Raw genomic sequence first — 17500 nt, forward strand, 5'->3', positions numbered from 1 at the left:
ACCGCTGTAAAATATGTATGTTACAGTAACTATGTGCTTTATATAAATCTAGACCTTCCCCCAAAGGAACACTCAGTTAAGGAAATGAGTATATTTTGAGATCATACTTAAGACTTTGTGTTAAGTGTGCTATATTTTTGGGCGTTTGACTTGGTTTAAGTCACAAACAAATACACAGCAAAAGAAACCCTTATGTAATTCTTACTTTGGATAAAAATATAATGTATGCATGTTAGTTAATTTAGAATGTGCTTTAGATTCTGAAATATATTAATAATAAAACTAGTAAGGCAAAGATCATTTTTAGGATAAAAGCAGTTTTTAAAACTCTACTTTGTTGGGAATCAGCAGTTAGTGTAATGGCTATGTCGCTGGACTCCCACGTAGTCGACCGCGGTTCGTGTCCCAGACCCGGTGGCTTAAAACTCACGCCGGGCGCGTGTGCGTGCATGCCCAAGATCCCAGGAGGAGAATGGAGGAGAAGGGATTGCGGCGTGACCATCCCCCCGGGGGGTGATTTCTCACTTTCTGTCTCTATGTCTCTCTCTGTCTATCTGGCGAGCGCACATGCCCTATAGTGAAAAAAAAAAAAAAAAAAAAACCTCTCAAAAACTCTACTTTGTTGTTCTTTTCCCTCTTTATGTTTTCCACAACTACAGACTTATATACACACACATAGATACCTACATCTGATTTCTTGTCCAGCCTGCTTGTATTACCTGTATGGCTCCAGGATATATTTTTGTTTACTTGTTGCTTAAGGAATTCATATGCTCTGAAAAGATAATACACAATGGGGAGAGGAAAAGGAAAGATTTGACTTACATAGTTATCAAAAGCAACTGAAACCGGTACCAACAGTTAGTGTAATGGCTATGTCGCTGGACTGTCATGTAGTTGATCACAGTTCAAATCCTGGACCCGGTGGCTTAAACTCACGCCAGGCGTGTGTGTGTGCATGTCCAAGATCCCAAGAGGTGAATGGAGGAGAAGGGATTGTGGTGTGGCCATCCCTCTGAGGAGTGATTTCAAGTTCTTTCAATGCTCTGTTAATTTACAAATATAATTGGAAAAAATATCCCCTTTTTGTAAAACTATTAGCAATCACTGGGTCTTATCCAAAACTAAAGAGGCCAGTAAAATATTAGGTTATCAGGAAAGTCATTATGTATTTTTCTGTTATTCTCTGCAAAGATGCATCGTGACTTTCCTGACAACCCAAAAGTTCATAATCATCAATAAGAAATAAAAAATTGTAGTATAGTTTAGACCATCTAGAAGTAACATTCTTATAAATGTATAACTCTACTGAGAACAGTGAGAACGTTGTTTATTTTTAACTGCTATATAGAGACAAAACAAGTCATGTTTATATACTACAGAAGAAAATTGGATTAGAATTAATTGGAATATCATAAGCAAATGAAAGGGGGTCTGGAGGTCAGCAGGTGGCATAGATGTTTTATGTTAACTGTCTTTTTAGAGATTAAGTTGCTGAATCCCACAAGGCCAATGGAATAGTTCAAGTCCTGGACCCAGCAGCTTGAAAATCACACTAGATGTGTGTGTGTGTATGCCCACCCAAAATCTCAAGAGGAAAATCGAGCAGAAGGGATTGTGGCATGACCATCCTCCAAGGGGAAGGGGGACTTAATCACTTTTTGTGCCTCTGTCTCTGTCTAGTGTACATGCCCACAGTAAAAAGAACAAAAAATAAGAGAGAAAATATGAATTTTATGAGATCAGTACACATAGAACCGGATCAGCCATTTTATTCATTTCAGCCAGAGTCTAAACTTTTCTGTCTTTTAACTTAATGTTCATCATAACAGTAGGAAAAAAAAAAATGCAATCTAGGGTTCTTAAAGAGGACATAATAATGACTGAGTCTGAAAAAACAATTACTTCTGTTGCTCCTGTTAGCATTTCTCCATGGATTATGTTATTGTGTATCCCTTCTAGTATGATGCCACTTCTTTTGAAGATGCCGATACTGTCTTCTGCTTTTTTCTCATCATGCAGCTTTCTTTGTTTTTATAAATAGAAGAGCCAACAGTGCTAATGACTGGCCTGTCATTCACACTGCATCGTAACAGCGTTCTGTGTATCTGGAAATCCGAGCATCCCAGGTATAGGTGCTGCTTGGGTTTATTTCACCAGGCTATACAATGGGGCAGAGTGGGAAGAATGTAGAGGTAAGAGAACTACTATTGATGCTAGAAGCACTTCCCTCTTACTCCTGGACCATGTTGGTTGTCTTCTAAAGCAGTTTATCTTCATATATCATCTTATATGGAAGAAACAATACTATACCTACCAAGACTCATTTCATAATGTAGCTTTTCCCACTGCCTTCAGATCAAAGTTATTTTCTTCAGGCTGGACTAAATTATATACAGGTCTCGGGAGTGAAGGACACTGAATTAATGCACTATGTCACCCAGCCCTGACTATAGATTTTTTTTCCAAAGTCCAAGACACTATTTTGCTATTGCATTAAAAATTAATGCATGAATTGCCAAAAAGAGAGAACACATAGATAATCTAAACAAATTTTGTCTGGGTTTTGCACACTTTGAGTCTCCTAAATCAAAGTGTCTTAAAGAATAGTTGAAGAGTTGTATACTTAATATGTAAATATACTGTTGTCCTTTATCTAATTTTATGAGAGAGTCCTCAGTTTTGAATAAGCAGCCTTATTTATCTATTTTGTTTTACATAAACTGTCTTTTTAGAGTAAGGTTCAGAGGAACACGGAAAAGAGGATGAATGCAAATTCCATTTTATGCTAGGTCGTGGGGTTTGGGAGATTCTAAATTTGTTTATTGACCCTTGTCAACTTGGCGTGTTGGGAAAAATGAATAGAATTCAGTTTAAATATAACCAATTTGAGCTTTGCTTCTAGATACTTGAAATAGAATACACATAAAAAATAACTATTTACAAATAACTCTATGTACATAGAATGGTTAATCTAACACTTTAGGACAGTACTTAGGAAATAAACCATCCATGTCACAATTCAAAGTTAGTGCCGTATCTGATCGTGTTAAGTAAAAGTGCAAATCTATTTTTACATTGCAAAGCCATATCTTGAGAATAAACTAGTATATCCTCAGATTTTTAGAATGATGGTAATTATTGCTTTATCAGAGTCCTTTTAAAAAATAAAGATTCAAAACTCTTAAAAATGCATAGCACTTTGGCGTTTGGATTTCTTCTAGATCAATCATACAGGCTGGATACTATGAATCTGGCATGGGGCTCTCAGATTGTGTTAACCCCATTTATCCCTGCATGCTACAGCTCACCTGTTATTTACACACATAAGAGGGTTGATGCTGCAGAACAAGGGGAGTGCTCTGTTGAGACACAGAACATACATATTCATTAGCCCTGCCAGTCCCTGTGGACTATGTGGTATGTCCTGATGATCTTCATATGACAAAAAGAACTGGGGCGGAGGAAGTAGATGGCCTTAATGGACTAAAGAATGTATGTAGAAAAAGGGAAGAGATACAAGAGAAATGAAAGACCATAAAATAACAACTTTAAAGGTTAACTACGAAACACTATTTAAATAGATTATAAACTGTTTAATATCCACAGAGAGAGCATTAAAAATAATAGCATTTGTCTTTATATGGGAAAATCAGTCCTCTTGTCTCTGATTCTTTTTCAATAGTCGATGACACCTGACACTAAATACTAAAATTCAGAGTGTGAATCATTTGTATACTGTTTTGGACAGTGTTTTTTTTTACTTAGTTTAAAACCTGCTCCCCACACACCAAAATTAAAATTAGAAATTTAAAATGTATGGATTTTGCATGTGGACATGATTATATTCATTTATGTACTTTAAGAATTGGAAATTCTAGGACTCCCAATGGGGGGGGGGTGAAAAGGTACTAATTTGAATTATGACATTGATTATTGATTTCCCAGGATGCTTTCATTGATATGGGATCTATCATGATCATATATTGAACATAAGCTCAGTGGTCTAAACATGGGTTCTTTCACCAGTAAAATGAAAGATTATAAAATAACAACCTTAAAGGTTAATTACAAAGTATTATTTGCTTTGCATAGTGCTTATTCATTCATTCTCATAAATGCAAACTATCTTTTTAGATATGCCTTGTATATTAAAATGATGACCAACCAGACCTATGCATACCAAATTTCATCCTTGATATGAAATATCGGCAAAATAGACATCTTTGCATTTGGTCAGGTTTTGATAAGTGAAAGTTTTGTTGCTATTAATATAATTTAATGACTTTAGGAAAACCAATCTATTGGGTCATCAGAAAAGTCACGATGCATTTTTTGCATAGAAAGCATAGAAAAATATGTCATGACTTTTCGAACAACAATATAGATGATAAGCTACCCACAGATTTAATTTAAGGACATGATTTATGCCATGTGAGTTCACATCATGGTGCCCGTAGCAATGAATGCAGGCTCTTAAGCCCAAAGTGATGGCATATAGAACAACTTTTACTGTTTACCTAGATACCATTCATCCCACAATGTTCTGTAAAAATTAGAGCATAACTTAGGAACAGCTTAAAGAATCTCTCAAAAGTTATACTAACACTTATGCACTTAACTAAAAGGAGATGCTTTCGTTTAAGCTTTGGTTTGTGATATCAGAGTCTATAGCGTGTTCAAAGAACTATATTAGAAGCGATGAGTTGGACGCATAAAAACATAGCAAGAAATAGTATCTGACAAATCAGAGCAAAGGAGGAAACACTAAAACTGAACTGGGATCAGTTTTTGTTTTTGTTTTTGTCTTTTAAGATACCAGTATCCATCATTCTATACTGTTAGTTCTAGTAACACTGAATCACAAAGAAGATCATCAGCTATTTCCCCTGCACTCTGGTTAAGAGGGCCCGGGTGCACTCTTACTATAAATTAAAATACTTGGAAAAGTTGTCTTCTAATGACTTTTTTTCAGAGCAGTATATTTGCACTAGAAAAGAATACTTATATAAAAAGAACCTGGAGTTTGAAGTTTCACTTCAGAGTGAAATCACACACTTACATATCTCTGTGACCAAATACTGGGAAAATAATTGAGGCTGTAATAGGGAGTGGGGGAGTGCGCTGTGACAAAGTGGAAAAGGCATGTACACTACTCCCCAAACAAGGAGCTTGTCCTCAGATTCAGCTGACTGTTTCTAGGTAAGAATGAGATGTTGTAAGAGTTTTTAGTTTGACTTGAAAATAGGAAATGTAGATATTTCTGTATCAAATTGCCTGCTTTTTAAATCTTGGTGCTAGCCTAATACACTTGCAGGTTGCATGCTGCCCTCAGGCTGTCAGGTTGCAGTTTCTCTGTAAGAGTGTGGAGTATCTGAACCATATTTACTAAGGATCATTTAGTCAGACATGCCTTTATAATTGTTTAGAAGGATCACTTTGTGCAAATATGATAGAATGGACAAGGTAGGGTGGCAGTGGTGAATGTAAAATGTATTATAACTTGGAGTCTTGACAGACAAAAATGTGATATAAAGAGGAAAGTACTTGATAATATTGAATTATATAAATAGAATATCTTAAGACCACAAATTTGGACATTATTCTTAACTGATCTTAAACATTTTGTTTCTTAGTTTGGGTCCCTGGAATGTTGAGTCACAAGTAGCATTAAAAATAAATAAAATACTATGAAAACATTTTAAATGTTTGACATCTTTTTGATTAAGGAGATCATGCTCTGTCTTTGGCTGAGTATGAAAGAAATTCTTTTTCTTGTAACCAACTTTTCTACTAAAAATTTCTTTTCAGTTACTGTCTTGAGGATGAAAAAAAATTTATAAACTCTAGAAGTGATTTTACTTTGTTCTGTCTAGACAGTGTTGTTTTGTTTCATGTTTAATGTACTTCTGGCATTTTCAGAATTAAAGAATAAAAAGAAGTATTTGTATAGCACTTCACGGTTGGAAAATATTTCCACAAAATATATTATTACTTTAGATAATCTTAATAGAAACCCATTGACTCAGATAACATCATTATTTCCTCATTTCATAGCTGAGAAAGTGTGTATTATTTGCTTAAGTGACATAAACAAGGTTAGAAAAAAATAAGGGAAATGTGAACATTGCAGTGGTCTGGTTCTCAAACTTGAACTTTTCATTCTTCAAACAGAATTCCAAAGCCTTCTTTCTGTTTCTGCATTTCCTTTCTATCACAGCAATCCAGTAATAGCTCCAAATAAAACAGTGCTTTCACATAAAATATTACCTAACCCTATGGGACCACTATAGTAAGTAAAATACCAAACTGAAAGTGAAGCTCTCTGGGTTAGACAAGGTCCTTTTAAGGTTCCACTCATCTCTAAAAATCAAAGTATCTAATTTTATAACATTGAGAATGTGACATTATTAAGAAGACAGAAAGTTGAAAAGATTTCATCACCTCGTAAGCATATTCCCGTGATCTAAGTCCTTGACATTGAACAACAAAGCTTTGCACATAGTAAGACTTCAGTATGTTGACTCTCAAATGTATTTGTGAGTGTCATTATCACGTGTATCTTATAAAGGACTTTTACAGTTGGTGCTCTAAAAATTGGACCAAATTAGATATTAAATTAGATATTAAAGAGATTACGTAATGTCTGTGCTTCTTCCCCTCACTTTTTCCCTTACTATTACTTTTAGATCAAAAGTCATATTTTAGGGCTAAAACTAATCAGGAAATGGACTGAAGAAGTTTCTAGATCAATTGGATTTGTACAAATAATACTGAATAATGCTTTGTTGCCTCTTGGCTTGTGAAGAGAAGTAGACAAAGGAGAATGCTGCTTGGTGCATTCAGCTGTTACATGGTCCTCACTCCCCTTGAAAAATAATAAGTAGATACTTCGTAAGTTCAGTTTTCAGTACTGAGAGGTTTATAGTTCCTCTTTCAGAGAAGGCTCTTCACTGCATAAACCTATATTTTTAGCCAATGAATTTTTTACTCTCTACTTGAAATTTTGAACACCTTGTGAGTTAGTTCTGCCATTTCTGACCTAGGAGATGTTCACTTTGTTTCATCATTCAACTGAAGAGGCTATAAACATTATAATTACCTTGCTGTGTTTATCCCAGTCATGACTCCTTTGTAGAGAGAACCTTGCTAAATATTATATTTAAATGTTTTTAGGGGTTGGCAGGTGGCGTGGTGGTTAAGGCACTGGAATCCTTCGTGGCCTACTGTAGTTTGAGGTCCAGACATGGCCGCTTGCTTTCTCACTTTCTCTTTCTGTCTCTCTGGTCAAATTAAACTAATAATACTAATTAATAAAATAATTATTTTAAAAATGTTTTTAAATAGTAAAAATACAATAATCATAAAATGTACAATAGGCCTAAGAAATGTAAGAGTAGTAATATCATACAGGCCACGTGAGTGTTGTGTAGCTACCTTAGAGCAAACAGGTCCACCTAGCCTGCAGGTGTTTGCCTCAGATCCCCAATCTTAGGACGTCTTGAGAAAACCTACAAAAGAAGCAGAGTCCTGACCAGCCAGAATTACTCTATGGAAACATTGAAGAAGGGAACATCTTTTCAGGTCTGATGAGCTACTGAATTGTATACATATATTAGGAGTGGGAGTAGGGTAATGAACATTTCAAGTTAGTATTTCCAGGGTTATGTGCTAAAAATACAGTCTAGAAGACCTAGCCTTCTAGTTCCAGTTTACTCCCTTTATGAAAGTTGTTTTAATACACTTCACTTTCTTTTTTTATCCATTTTCTTTTTTGAAAATTTGCCAGTCTGCTTGAACTTGCCAGAGAGAAACAGAGAGAGCGAGTGGGAGAAAGCACCCCTCACAGGGCGTGGTCACACAGCAATTCCTTTTTTTCCACTTCCTTTTTCTGGGAATTTAAGCATACATGCACACGTGCCCAGCACATTTTTCAAGTCACCAGGTCCAGGACTCAAAATGCGCAGTTGATCAAGAGGTATCCAGCTCCCTTAACCACCAAGCCATAGACTGGCTCTGTACCCTTCATTTACTATACAACTGCTTCTTATCGTTTTGAAGCTGTGGCAGAAATGTAGAAAATGCTGCAGTTATTTTATTTCATAACTTGTTGAAAAGGAAAATAGAAGAAGGCAGGCAACAAGGCAGGAACTATTTAGTAATTAAACATAAGTTATGAAATAGGCCATACTGATGAGAATGGCAATTATCCAAGACCTTGCTAAGGATACTTTTTTCCTACCACTCGGTCTTTCTATCTCATTTGTGTTCATGTGCTATCTATCATTTTAACAAAAAGTCTCAGGACCAGTAGGTGGTGTGGTGGTTAAGGTACATGTTCAACCATGGTTTGAGTCCCAGACCTGATGATTTAAAAATTATTCTGAGTGATTGTGCCTGTGTACCCAAAATCTTAAGAGGAGAATGGAAGAGAAGGGATTGCAGCATGGCCATCCTCCCAGGGGTGATTTCTCACTTTCCCTCTCACAGTCTCTCTCCTGCCAGCGCACATGCCCTATGTCAAAAACCTAAAAACAAAGTCTCATTTTTTGGGTTGCCAAGTTAAGTGACACAAATTATGTTATTTCTCACTCACACAACAGTAATGCAAGCAAATGGTCATTTTTTGTTGTTGTTGGAACAATATTTAGGTTGGAGCTTTTCTTCCACTTTATGTCAGAAATATCACCACCAATAAACAAAAGAATAAGTTTGGTTTGCTTCCAGTTAGTTTTAAAATCCAAGAAACTGATGAAAAATGTTGTACTTGCAATGCAAGGACCATCTCCTGAACACTGGCTTTTTCATCTCTACTACATTAAGAGTGAGTTTATGGTTAACTATTAACTTATGCTTTTGAATAACTTTAATGCTTTCAAAGGACTGGATATATTCTCATGTTTCAGGGGATGTGGACAATTCTGTTCCCTTAAGGTTAATCAAAACTCAATCTTGCCTTTTGCAGCCCTCCTAAGGTTATTGTTATTTAGTATGCATCAATAAATAAAGTTTCAATTATCTTGGTAAGCATATCTAAAATAGCAAGAGAATGAAAAGGCAATGGTGTATCCAGTAATTGTTCCAAATAAATAATTTTGATAGATAGGATCTTTGCTTAATTTCAGATGAAATAGAAATCTTATGAAATTTAATTAGTTTTGCCAGAGTTAAACTATGCAGAAATATCCAGTGGAAATGGCAGTCTTTTTTATTTAAGCTGTATATTCCTGTCATTTTTAGTGATTGTAATTTATTAAAATCATTTTGCATGCTTCTTATCAATCATTAATTTAACAGAATCCATCATTTAAGTCAATATAGACTAAGAGTATTTTTTAAATAATTATTGTAAATATAAAGCAATTTCATTTTTGTTATGTTGCTTATGCTTGTTAACTAATGCCAATAAATGACTTAGATCAACTAACTAAAAAAGGAGTCCTGTCCTTTAACACATGTTGTATGTGTGTTGTGTGAGTTATAATTCCATTTCCTGTGACTTCTCGATTATTTTGTGAGTCCTTGCTTCAAGATATTTATTCACATGTTTCTTCTATATTCTTCCTCTATGTTAATCTAATAGAATTTCTACTGTATTATTTCATGTTTACTCTATTGTGGTAATTTTTTAAAGAAAAAATCCTGATAGGTGTTTTCTAGAAACAATGTATAGGACTAATGACGTTGTAAGTCTTTTAGACAGTTCTACTTTATAGTCACATTAATATTTTCTCTCCTTTTTATAAGGCTTGAAGTAAATCCCATGATACTAGAAGAATTTAGATACTGATTACTTATGATTGGTTCCTGGTGATTTGCTCTTAATAATTTCCAATTGAATTTAATGAAAATATGATTCCTGAAATGCTTCTTTATTAAAATTGCATGTTTTCTCCTTTATGTGTGGTTTTGGTCATTTCACCCATTTTGTGATGTGCTTTCCTCCCCCTTAAAAAGTAATGATTGAGAAAGCAGAAACAATTAAGAATATCACTTTAATTTTTCTAAGAACTCACCCCAGAGTTTCACTGAGTGAAATGATGCAAGTTACATTTCATCAGAATTTTATTATGTGTCCAATGTAATGAGATTATTTCAAGATATACAGTTTAAAAAGGAAACACATGGAGATTTACGGTAATCAAAGGAAAGTGAAGAGAGAATCTTGCATATACAAGAAAAGTAAGGTCTTTAGTACCTCTACCGAAAATCTCTACACACACACACACACACACACACGTATATGTAAAGGTTGATTAAGTTATACTGTGCCACATTCAGACTTAATTTAACTGAGTTGGTGATTTGCAACTGAATATCTACATGGATCATTTTTTTAAATCCAAATGCAAATGAGTAAAGTATATTTGCAAATGAATCCTGTTGCTTTATTCATTTATTGTGTAATTACTGCAATCCTTCCCACCTTGTTTTCAGTATTTCTTAATCATTAAGTCGGAAGCATGACAGCAGTGCCAGCCCTGGCATGATTCTCTTTGACTAAAACCTTGTAAATTAACACAATTAGCACAGCATCATCCTGCTAATTAACTTCCAGTGTCTGGTGCAGTGGTTTTGCAAACAAGAAAGAGGGAGTCAGAAGGGAATCAACATGCCATTCTGTTACCAAACTGTGTGCTATGTTCAGTTTAGCTCAGTAAGTCAAAGCTGGCCATGTCAGAAGCCAGAGTCAGGCAATGAAGGGCTAAAGGGGTTGGGGGAGGTGGACAGAAGGGGATAGAAGCTGTCAAAATAGACTGGTAATTCAGAAGGGAGCTGGTGCCACAGATGCTTCATTTAGACCAGGCCTCCTCCTTATCGAGGAATCTCTGCCAGAGGGCACAAGGCAGTTTGCAAAATTCACTTTGGGTAATACAAAAGAGATTAAGAAGTTCTGCTTAAAATAGCTGTACCAGAATAGGAGGTGTTTGCACCAGGCAGAGATTAGAATGGGATATGCCAGCACCGGGAAATAGAACAGTGTTCTAATCCTCTCCTTTAACTAACTATATGTGAGACCCTGAGGGTACATTATAAATCTGTTCAGGCCCTGGTTTCCTCATCTGTGAAATAAGATAATTTCTAAGTCCCCTTCAAAATTTAAAATTCAAATGATTCTTTGATTCTGTTTAGTATTTTCTCTTAAATGAGAAAGTACTCATTTATAGTTCAGTACATAATCACCTTGCTTCAATTACTACTCTTACAAATGATAGAAATACCCATCCGTCTCATTATCTAGTTGTGCTCTTTGAACATGTGCCACACACAGCTTTCTGTGCAAATGTAAAGTCATAATCTAGATTCTCTCTCTGTTCTTATCTTTCCTTTCACCCTTGTTTTCTTTCTCTCTGTCAGTTTCTCTCTCCCTCTCAGACACAGACACTCTCTCTCTCTCCCTCACACACACACACACACGCACACATGCACACACACACACACACACACACACATGCACATATTCTTAGTACCTTAGAGACTCTATGGGGCCGCTTATAAGAGAAGGTGGGAGAACAGTAGAAGACCAACAGACAAGTGATGCTTGTTTTTTTTTTCCAGACTCAACAACAGAACTGAGAGGCAGAAAGGAGCCAGTTGTAATTCATACCGGGTTGTAGGCTTTGTGCGATGAACGCGATGGAGCGCTGCCTGGGAGATTGCTTTGCTGCACTCCACGAAGCAGATTTGAAACTGTCGTGGGCCACTTTAGATGAGAGTTGGATTATGGAATGACCTGCTATGTCTGTGTCATATTGTTCTGCGCAGGGAGCATTATACTGTGCTAACTAGGTGTTCAGTACCAAATAAGAGAGGGATCCTAGATGTGATCTGTCAGCTGTGTCTCATTTTTATATTGGTTAAAATATAAAACAGAAACTGTGATGTGAAGAGACAGAAGAGCTAGATATTGTACATGTTAATACCATCACACTCTAGCTGCTTAAAGTGTATGCATATGTTATTGTAAGAACCTGTTATTTAAATCTAAATTTGACCAGAATGTGTGTGTACATATACATATATGTGTGTGTGTGTATTTTGTGTATAAAAAGGAATCTGAATGGCTTGGTAGAAGTAGATTTGCTTATTACTTAAAAATGAAAAAAAAATCTAAATCTATAGTTTTTTTTTATTTAGTTTACTTTTTATACAGGGCTGAGCTTTAGCCTATTTTAAGGAGTATATATTATAGAGTTTATAACAGGTATTATAAATGGTAGAGATCCTTTTTAATATGCATATCATTGATGAGAAATAAAAGGAACAAAAGAAGTTGTGTGGGGAGGGAAGCGCTAAGCATTCTAATGAATATCTAATAGGTAAATGAACTTGTTTTCCCCAATTCCGTAGGCTTGAAGATGCAGTGGACGCCGGAGCATGCCCAGTGGCCAGAACAGCACTTTGACATCACCTCGACCACCAGGTCTCCTGCCCACAAAGTTGAAGCCTATAGAGGTCATTTGCAGCGCACCTATCAGTATGCCTGGGCAAATGATGACATATCTGCTCTGACTGCATCCAACTTACTTAAAAAATATGCAGAGAAGTATTCTGGCATTTTGGAAGGTCCCGTAGACCGACCTGTACTCAGCAACTACTCAGATGCTCCATCAGGACTAGTGAACGGTCGGAAAAATGAAAGTGAACCCTGGCAGCCTTCCTTGAATTCAGAAGCTGTTTATCCCATGAACTGTGTCCCAGATGTTATCACAGCCAGCAAAGCTGGAGTCAGTTCAGCCCTCCCTCCAGCAGATGTCTCTGCAAGTATAGGGAGCTCTCCTGGGGTGGCCAGCAACCTGACAGAACCTAGTTATTCAAGTAGTACCTGTGGAAGCCACACTGTACCTAGTCTTCATGCAGGGCTCCCATCTCAGGAATATGCCCCAGGATACAACGGATCATATTTGCATTCTACGTATAGTAGCCAGCCAGCACCTGCACTTCCTTCACCTCATCCATCTCCTTTACACAGCTCTGGGCTCCTACAGCCGCCGCCCCCACCTCCTCCGCCACCAGCCCTGGTCCCAGGTTACAATGGGACTTCTAACCTCTCCAGTTACAGCTATCCCTCTGCTAGCTATCCTCCTCAGACTGCTGTGGGGTCTGGGTACAGTCCTGGGGGTGCACCCCCTCCTCCTTCAGCCTACCTTCCTTCAGGAATTCCTGCTCCCACTCCCCTGCCGCCCACCACTGTTCCTGGCTACACCTACCAGGGTCATGGTTTGACACCCATTGCACCCTCAGCTCTGACAAACAGTTCGGCAAGTTCCCTCAAAAGGAAAGCTTTCTATATGGCAGGGCAAGGAGATATGGACTCCAGTTATGGAAATTACAGCTATGGCCAACAGAGATCTACACAGAGTCCTATGTACAGAATGCCCGACAACAGCATTTCAAACACAAATCGGGGGAATGGCTTTGACAGAAGTGCTGAAACATCATCCTTAGCATTTAAGCCAACGAAGCAGCTAATGTCCTCTGAACAGCAAAGGAAATTCAGCAGCCAGTCCAGTAGGGCTCTGACCCCTCCTTCTTACAGTACTGCTAAAAATTCATTGGGATCAAGATCCAGTGAATCCTTTGGGAAGTACACGTCGCCCGTAATGAGTGAGCATGGGGATGAGCACAGGCAGCTCCTCTCTCACCCAATGCAAGGCCCTGGACTCCGTGCAGCTACCTCATCCAACCACTCTGTGGACGAGCAACTGAAGAATACTGACACGCACCTCATTGACCTGGTAACCAATGAGATTATCACCCAAGGACCTCCAGTGGACTGGAGTGACATTGCTGGGCTCGACCTGGTGAAGGCTGTCATTAAAGAGGAGGTTTTATGGCCAGTGTTGAGGTCAGATGCATTCAGTGGGCTGACGGCCTTACCTCGGAGCATCCTTTTATTTGGACCTCGGGGAACAGGCAAAACATTATTGGGCAGGTGCATAGCTACTCAGCTGGGGGCCACCTTTTTCAAAATTGCTGGTTCTGGACTAGTTGCCAAGTGGTTAGGAGAAGCAGAGAAAATTATCCATGCCTCTTTTCTTGTGGCCAGGTGTCGCCAGCCTTCAGTAATTTTCGTTAGTGACATTGACATGCTTCTTTCCTCGCAAGTGAGTGAGGAACACAGTCCAGTCAGTCGGATGAGAACCGAATTTCTGATGCAGCTGGACACTGTACTAACTTCGGCTGAGGACCAAATCGTAGTAATTTGTGCCACCAGTAAACCAGAAGAAATAGATGAATCTCTTCGAAGGTACTTCATGAAACGACTTTTAATCCCACTTCCTGACAGCACAGCGAGGCACCAGATAATAGTACAACTGCTCTCACAGCACAATTACTGTCTCAATGACAAGGAGTTTGCACTGCTCGTCCAGCGCACAGAAGGCTTTTCTGGACTAGACGTGGCTCATTTGTGTCAGGAAGCAGCAGTGGGCCCCCTCCATGCCATGCCAGCCACAGACCTTTCAGCCATTATGCCCAGCCAGTTGAGGCCCGTAACATATCAAGACTTTGAAAATGCTTTCTGCAAGATTCAGCCTAGCATATCTCAAAAAGAGCTTGATATGTATGTTGAGTGGAACAAAATGTTTGGTTGCAGTCAGTGATAACTTCTTTTTAAAAAAAAATGTAATGAATGTTGGCACACACACACATAAAACCTGCTACATAGGGAATAGAGCCCCTTTCCAGTAGTGTTTAAATTGCAAAGGGTACTGGGGAAGACAACGAATAAGTTGCATCCTTAGAGTCAGGGTAGCTTTGGAGGAAAAGTGCATCAGATGAGAGCTTCTGATTTGAAAGCCCCAGATGACAGAAAGCATATGTGAATGCTCAGTTCGGTTCAAGCTAGACAACACTCACCACGGAGCAAGGTGCAAGTGTGTTGACTTCAGAAGGACATGAACCTCGTGTGTTGATTCCATTCTGCTGTTCTCGAGATTTAGTTGCTGTCAAGTGCCTGGAGTGGTGCTTTATTTTTGTTTGCCTCACAATTACATTGGTGGCATGTGCTAATATAAAGAGCTTTAACTTCAAACATTATCGGACTAAAGAGATGAACGGTTGTGTTACGACAGAAAACCAGATTTTTGCCATTTTAAGAGCAACAGTATTCCTCAATCCTGTCTGTTCTGCAGTATTAAGCTAAGAACAGGTAAAACAGGGTAACGGTAATCTGGACCTTAATTTCTGCAGTTCATTTCTTTTAATGTTCTTGTCTGCAAAAACTCAGGAAAGCGATTGTGATTTGTACAGTACCTCAAAGGAATGTGTTGAAAGCACTATGTACTGCTGAGAGTAATAGGATAGGCTTCAATGTTACTTTATATTAAAATGTATGTTTACCTCAACAATTGGAAAATAGCAAGGAAAATTACTTTGAATGTATCCAGAAAAATACCGAAGTGTGATACAACTGAATATTTACAATTTAAAGTAGAAATGGAAGGATTAAAAAAAAGAGTTCTTTTACTAATTATGGGGAAATTACCAGAGCAGAATAATTCTTTATGTCAATAACTGCAAGAGTTCTTAGTACATTGCTCCTTGATAATTAAGTGAAACTGTTCTTAAAAGGTACACTGGTTAATGGAAAGCTACTTATTCCGTTTGTGTTAGTGTCTAGAACAGTCAGCCACAAGAACTGTTAAAGACCCTGAAAGTCACAGTACCTAAAAACTGACTGCCTTTTCTGCATGGGTGGTAGCCGTGGTGGTGGTGGTGGTAGTTTGCAAGTTATCTCTTAAAACTTCTGGGAATGGTGTCATTCTATTCACTAATCTAGCTTATAGGCTTGCTGTGCTGTTTGATAGAATGCAGAGGATAGCAACCAAAACAAACACACCAATAAATGAAAACGAAAAACAACCAACCAACTGATATATATCCACAAAGAACCTCGACGTCCCCTCTTCTTTTTGACTCCACTGTCAGTGCAATTTTGCTTCTCATTTTGAAATCTGGGCCGTAGTACTCCAGCGTTCATTTCTACCTCAGTTTTGTTACATTTCTCTTGGAGAGTAAAGTGGAAAATTAGAAGTGGACACACACACTGCAATATAGCTTGCCAAACGTTACTTTATTTTCTAAAAATCTAGTTTCCAGAAACAGCAGTCTTTATGCTTACTTCCACTTCACTCCACCAAACACCCTCCTTCCACCATAGTATATGTGGCATTTTTCTTCATTTCTCTTTCCTCTCCTGCTCCCCAACAAGTTGTTCTTTGTATCCTGTAATGCTTTATGTGCAACTTTTCATTGATAGCTGGCTGATGTTCAGGGCAGTACCTCTGAGCAGTCACCATGCAGGGTGTAGCTTTCCAAAGCTACTACTCATGCATAAGCAGGACAGACTGGCTTTTTGAATGTATTTTTCCTGTCCCCACCCTTCTTTTTTCTAGTTTAAAGATGCAGTAACAAAACTGTTGCAAAGCACTGGCATTTTATGTATTCAATAAAGTGATGTACATTTTTTAAAATTTTAAATAAATGGAATGAGAAGCCCCAAGAAAGGTCTTTCTGTTATTTTTTTTTCCTTCAAAAAACTTTTACAGCTCTAATCAACAATGTCAAATTCTCTGAAACACTTATCATGGAGAAAGCTAATGAGGGACTTCATATTTCTGAATTTTTTTGATGTTTGACCACTAATTCCCCCTTTTTATTTTTCATATTGCTAAAAGCTGAGCAAATTAGTCATAATTTAACTTATTATGATAGTCTATCAATTAAAGCTGTACTTAAATATAAATATTCTCAATTTTAAAAAGCAGTGCCTTTCATGAAGGATATAAATAATAATAATTAACTATTTCCTCTGCTTTTTAACAAGTGAATAAAAGCTATAATGATGTTCTGAGTCTATCCTGTGTATCCCTTGTTGCAAGGAAATTCTAATATCCACATTAACTTGGAGGTTCATATTGATCTCACTGACAAGTTTACTTTCGCACAGTGCTGACCTATTTTCTGTCTTTTAGACATTACATTTCATTTCCGCCAACATGCTGTGTTCACTTGAAAGCATCTGGCAAGTTTTGAGAAACCCAGACTTATTTAGACAACTTTGAAAATCCAATATTGACCCACATATTTTTTTTTTTTTGGTAGCTGGTATGACTTAATTCCAAATATATGACTGCATTATTGTGTTTTACACTCATTTATGAAACAAAATAAATAGAAGTCAGAAAGATTGACTTTTGCCTTTAAATGATTTAAAAATCAATAGTTTGAGGTACGAATAATTTGTAAAAATCCACATATTTAGGCAGAAGCTAAATTCATGTGTGATTTTTCACTTAGCATCACAAATTCTAGGATTTGATTTTTCAGAAAATTGGGCAAGTTGGAGAAATGAAGATCTGTTGGAGGAGATAAGGCTGACCTTTAAGTAGATAGTGCTCTTCTGTGATTCTTTGATTCTGCATGGCAGCATTATGAGCCCTTCTATAGACCAGCCTCATAATGAGCTCTTTTCTGACCATCGGTTCTGGAGCTT

General features: G+C 37.5%; 1 protein-coding gene across 2 annotated transcripts in view; it reads left to right on the top strand.

Moving 5' to 3' along the window:
- Nucleotides 1-17500, top strand: part of FIGN (fidgetin, microtubule severing factor) — a 151725-nt gene that overhangs the window by 131129 nt on the left and 3096 nt on the right. Inside the window, exon 3 of one of the 2 annotated variants that reach the window (XM_014592321.1) lies at nt 12352-15154. In XM_014592321.1, coding sequence (XP_014447807.1) covers nt 12352-14606 — 2255 coding nt within the window. In that variant the 3' untranslated portion in view covers nt 14607-15154. Of the gene's footprint in view, nt 1-12351; nt 15155-17500 lie in introns of those variants that run through there. The other variant, XM_027776487.1, reaches the window with a different exon arrangement.

Source organism: Tupaia chinensis, unplaced genomic scaffold (genome assembly GCF_000334495.1).
Source record: "Tupaia chinensis unplaced genomic scaffold, TupChi_1.0 Scaffold000674_1, whole genome shotgun sequence".
Lineage (NCBI taxonomy): Eukaryota > Metazoa > Chordata > Mammalia > Scandentia > Tupaiidae > Tupaia > Tupaia belangeri.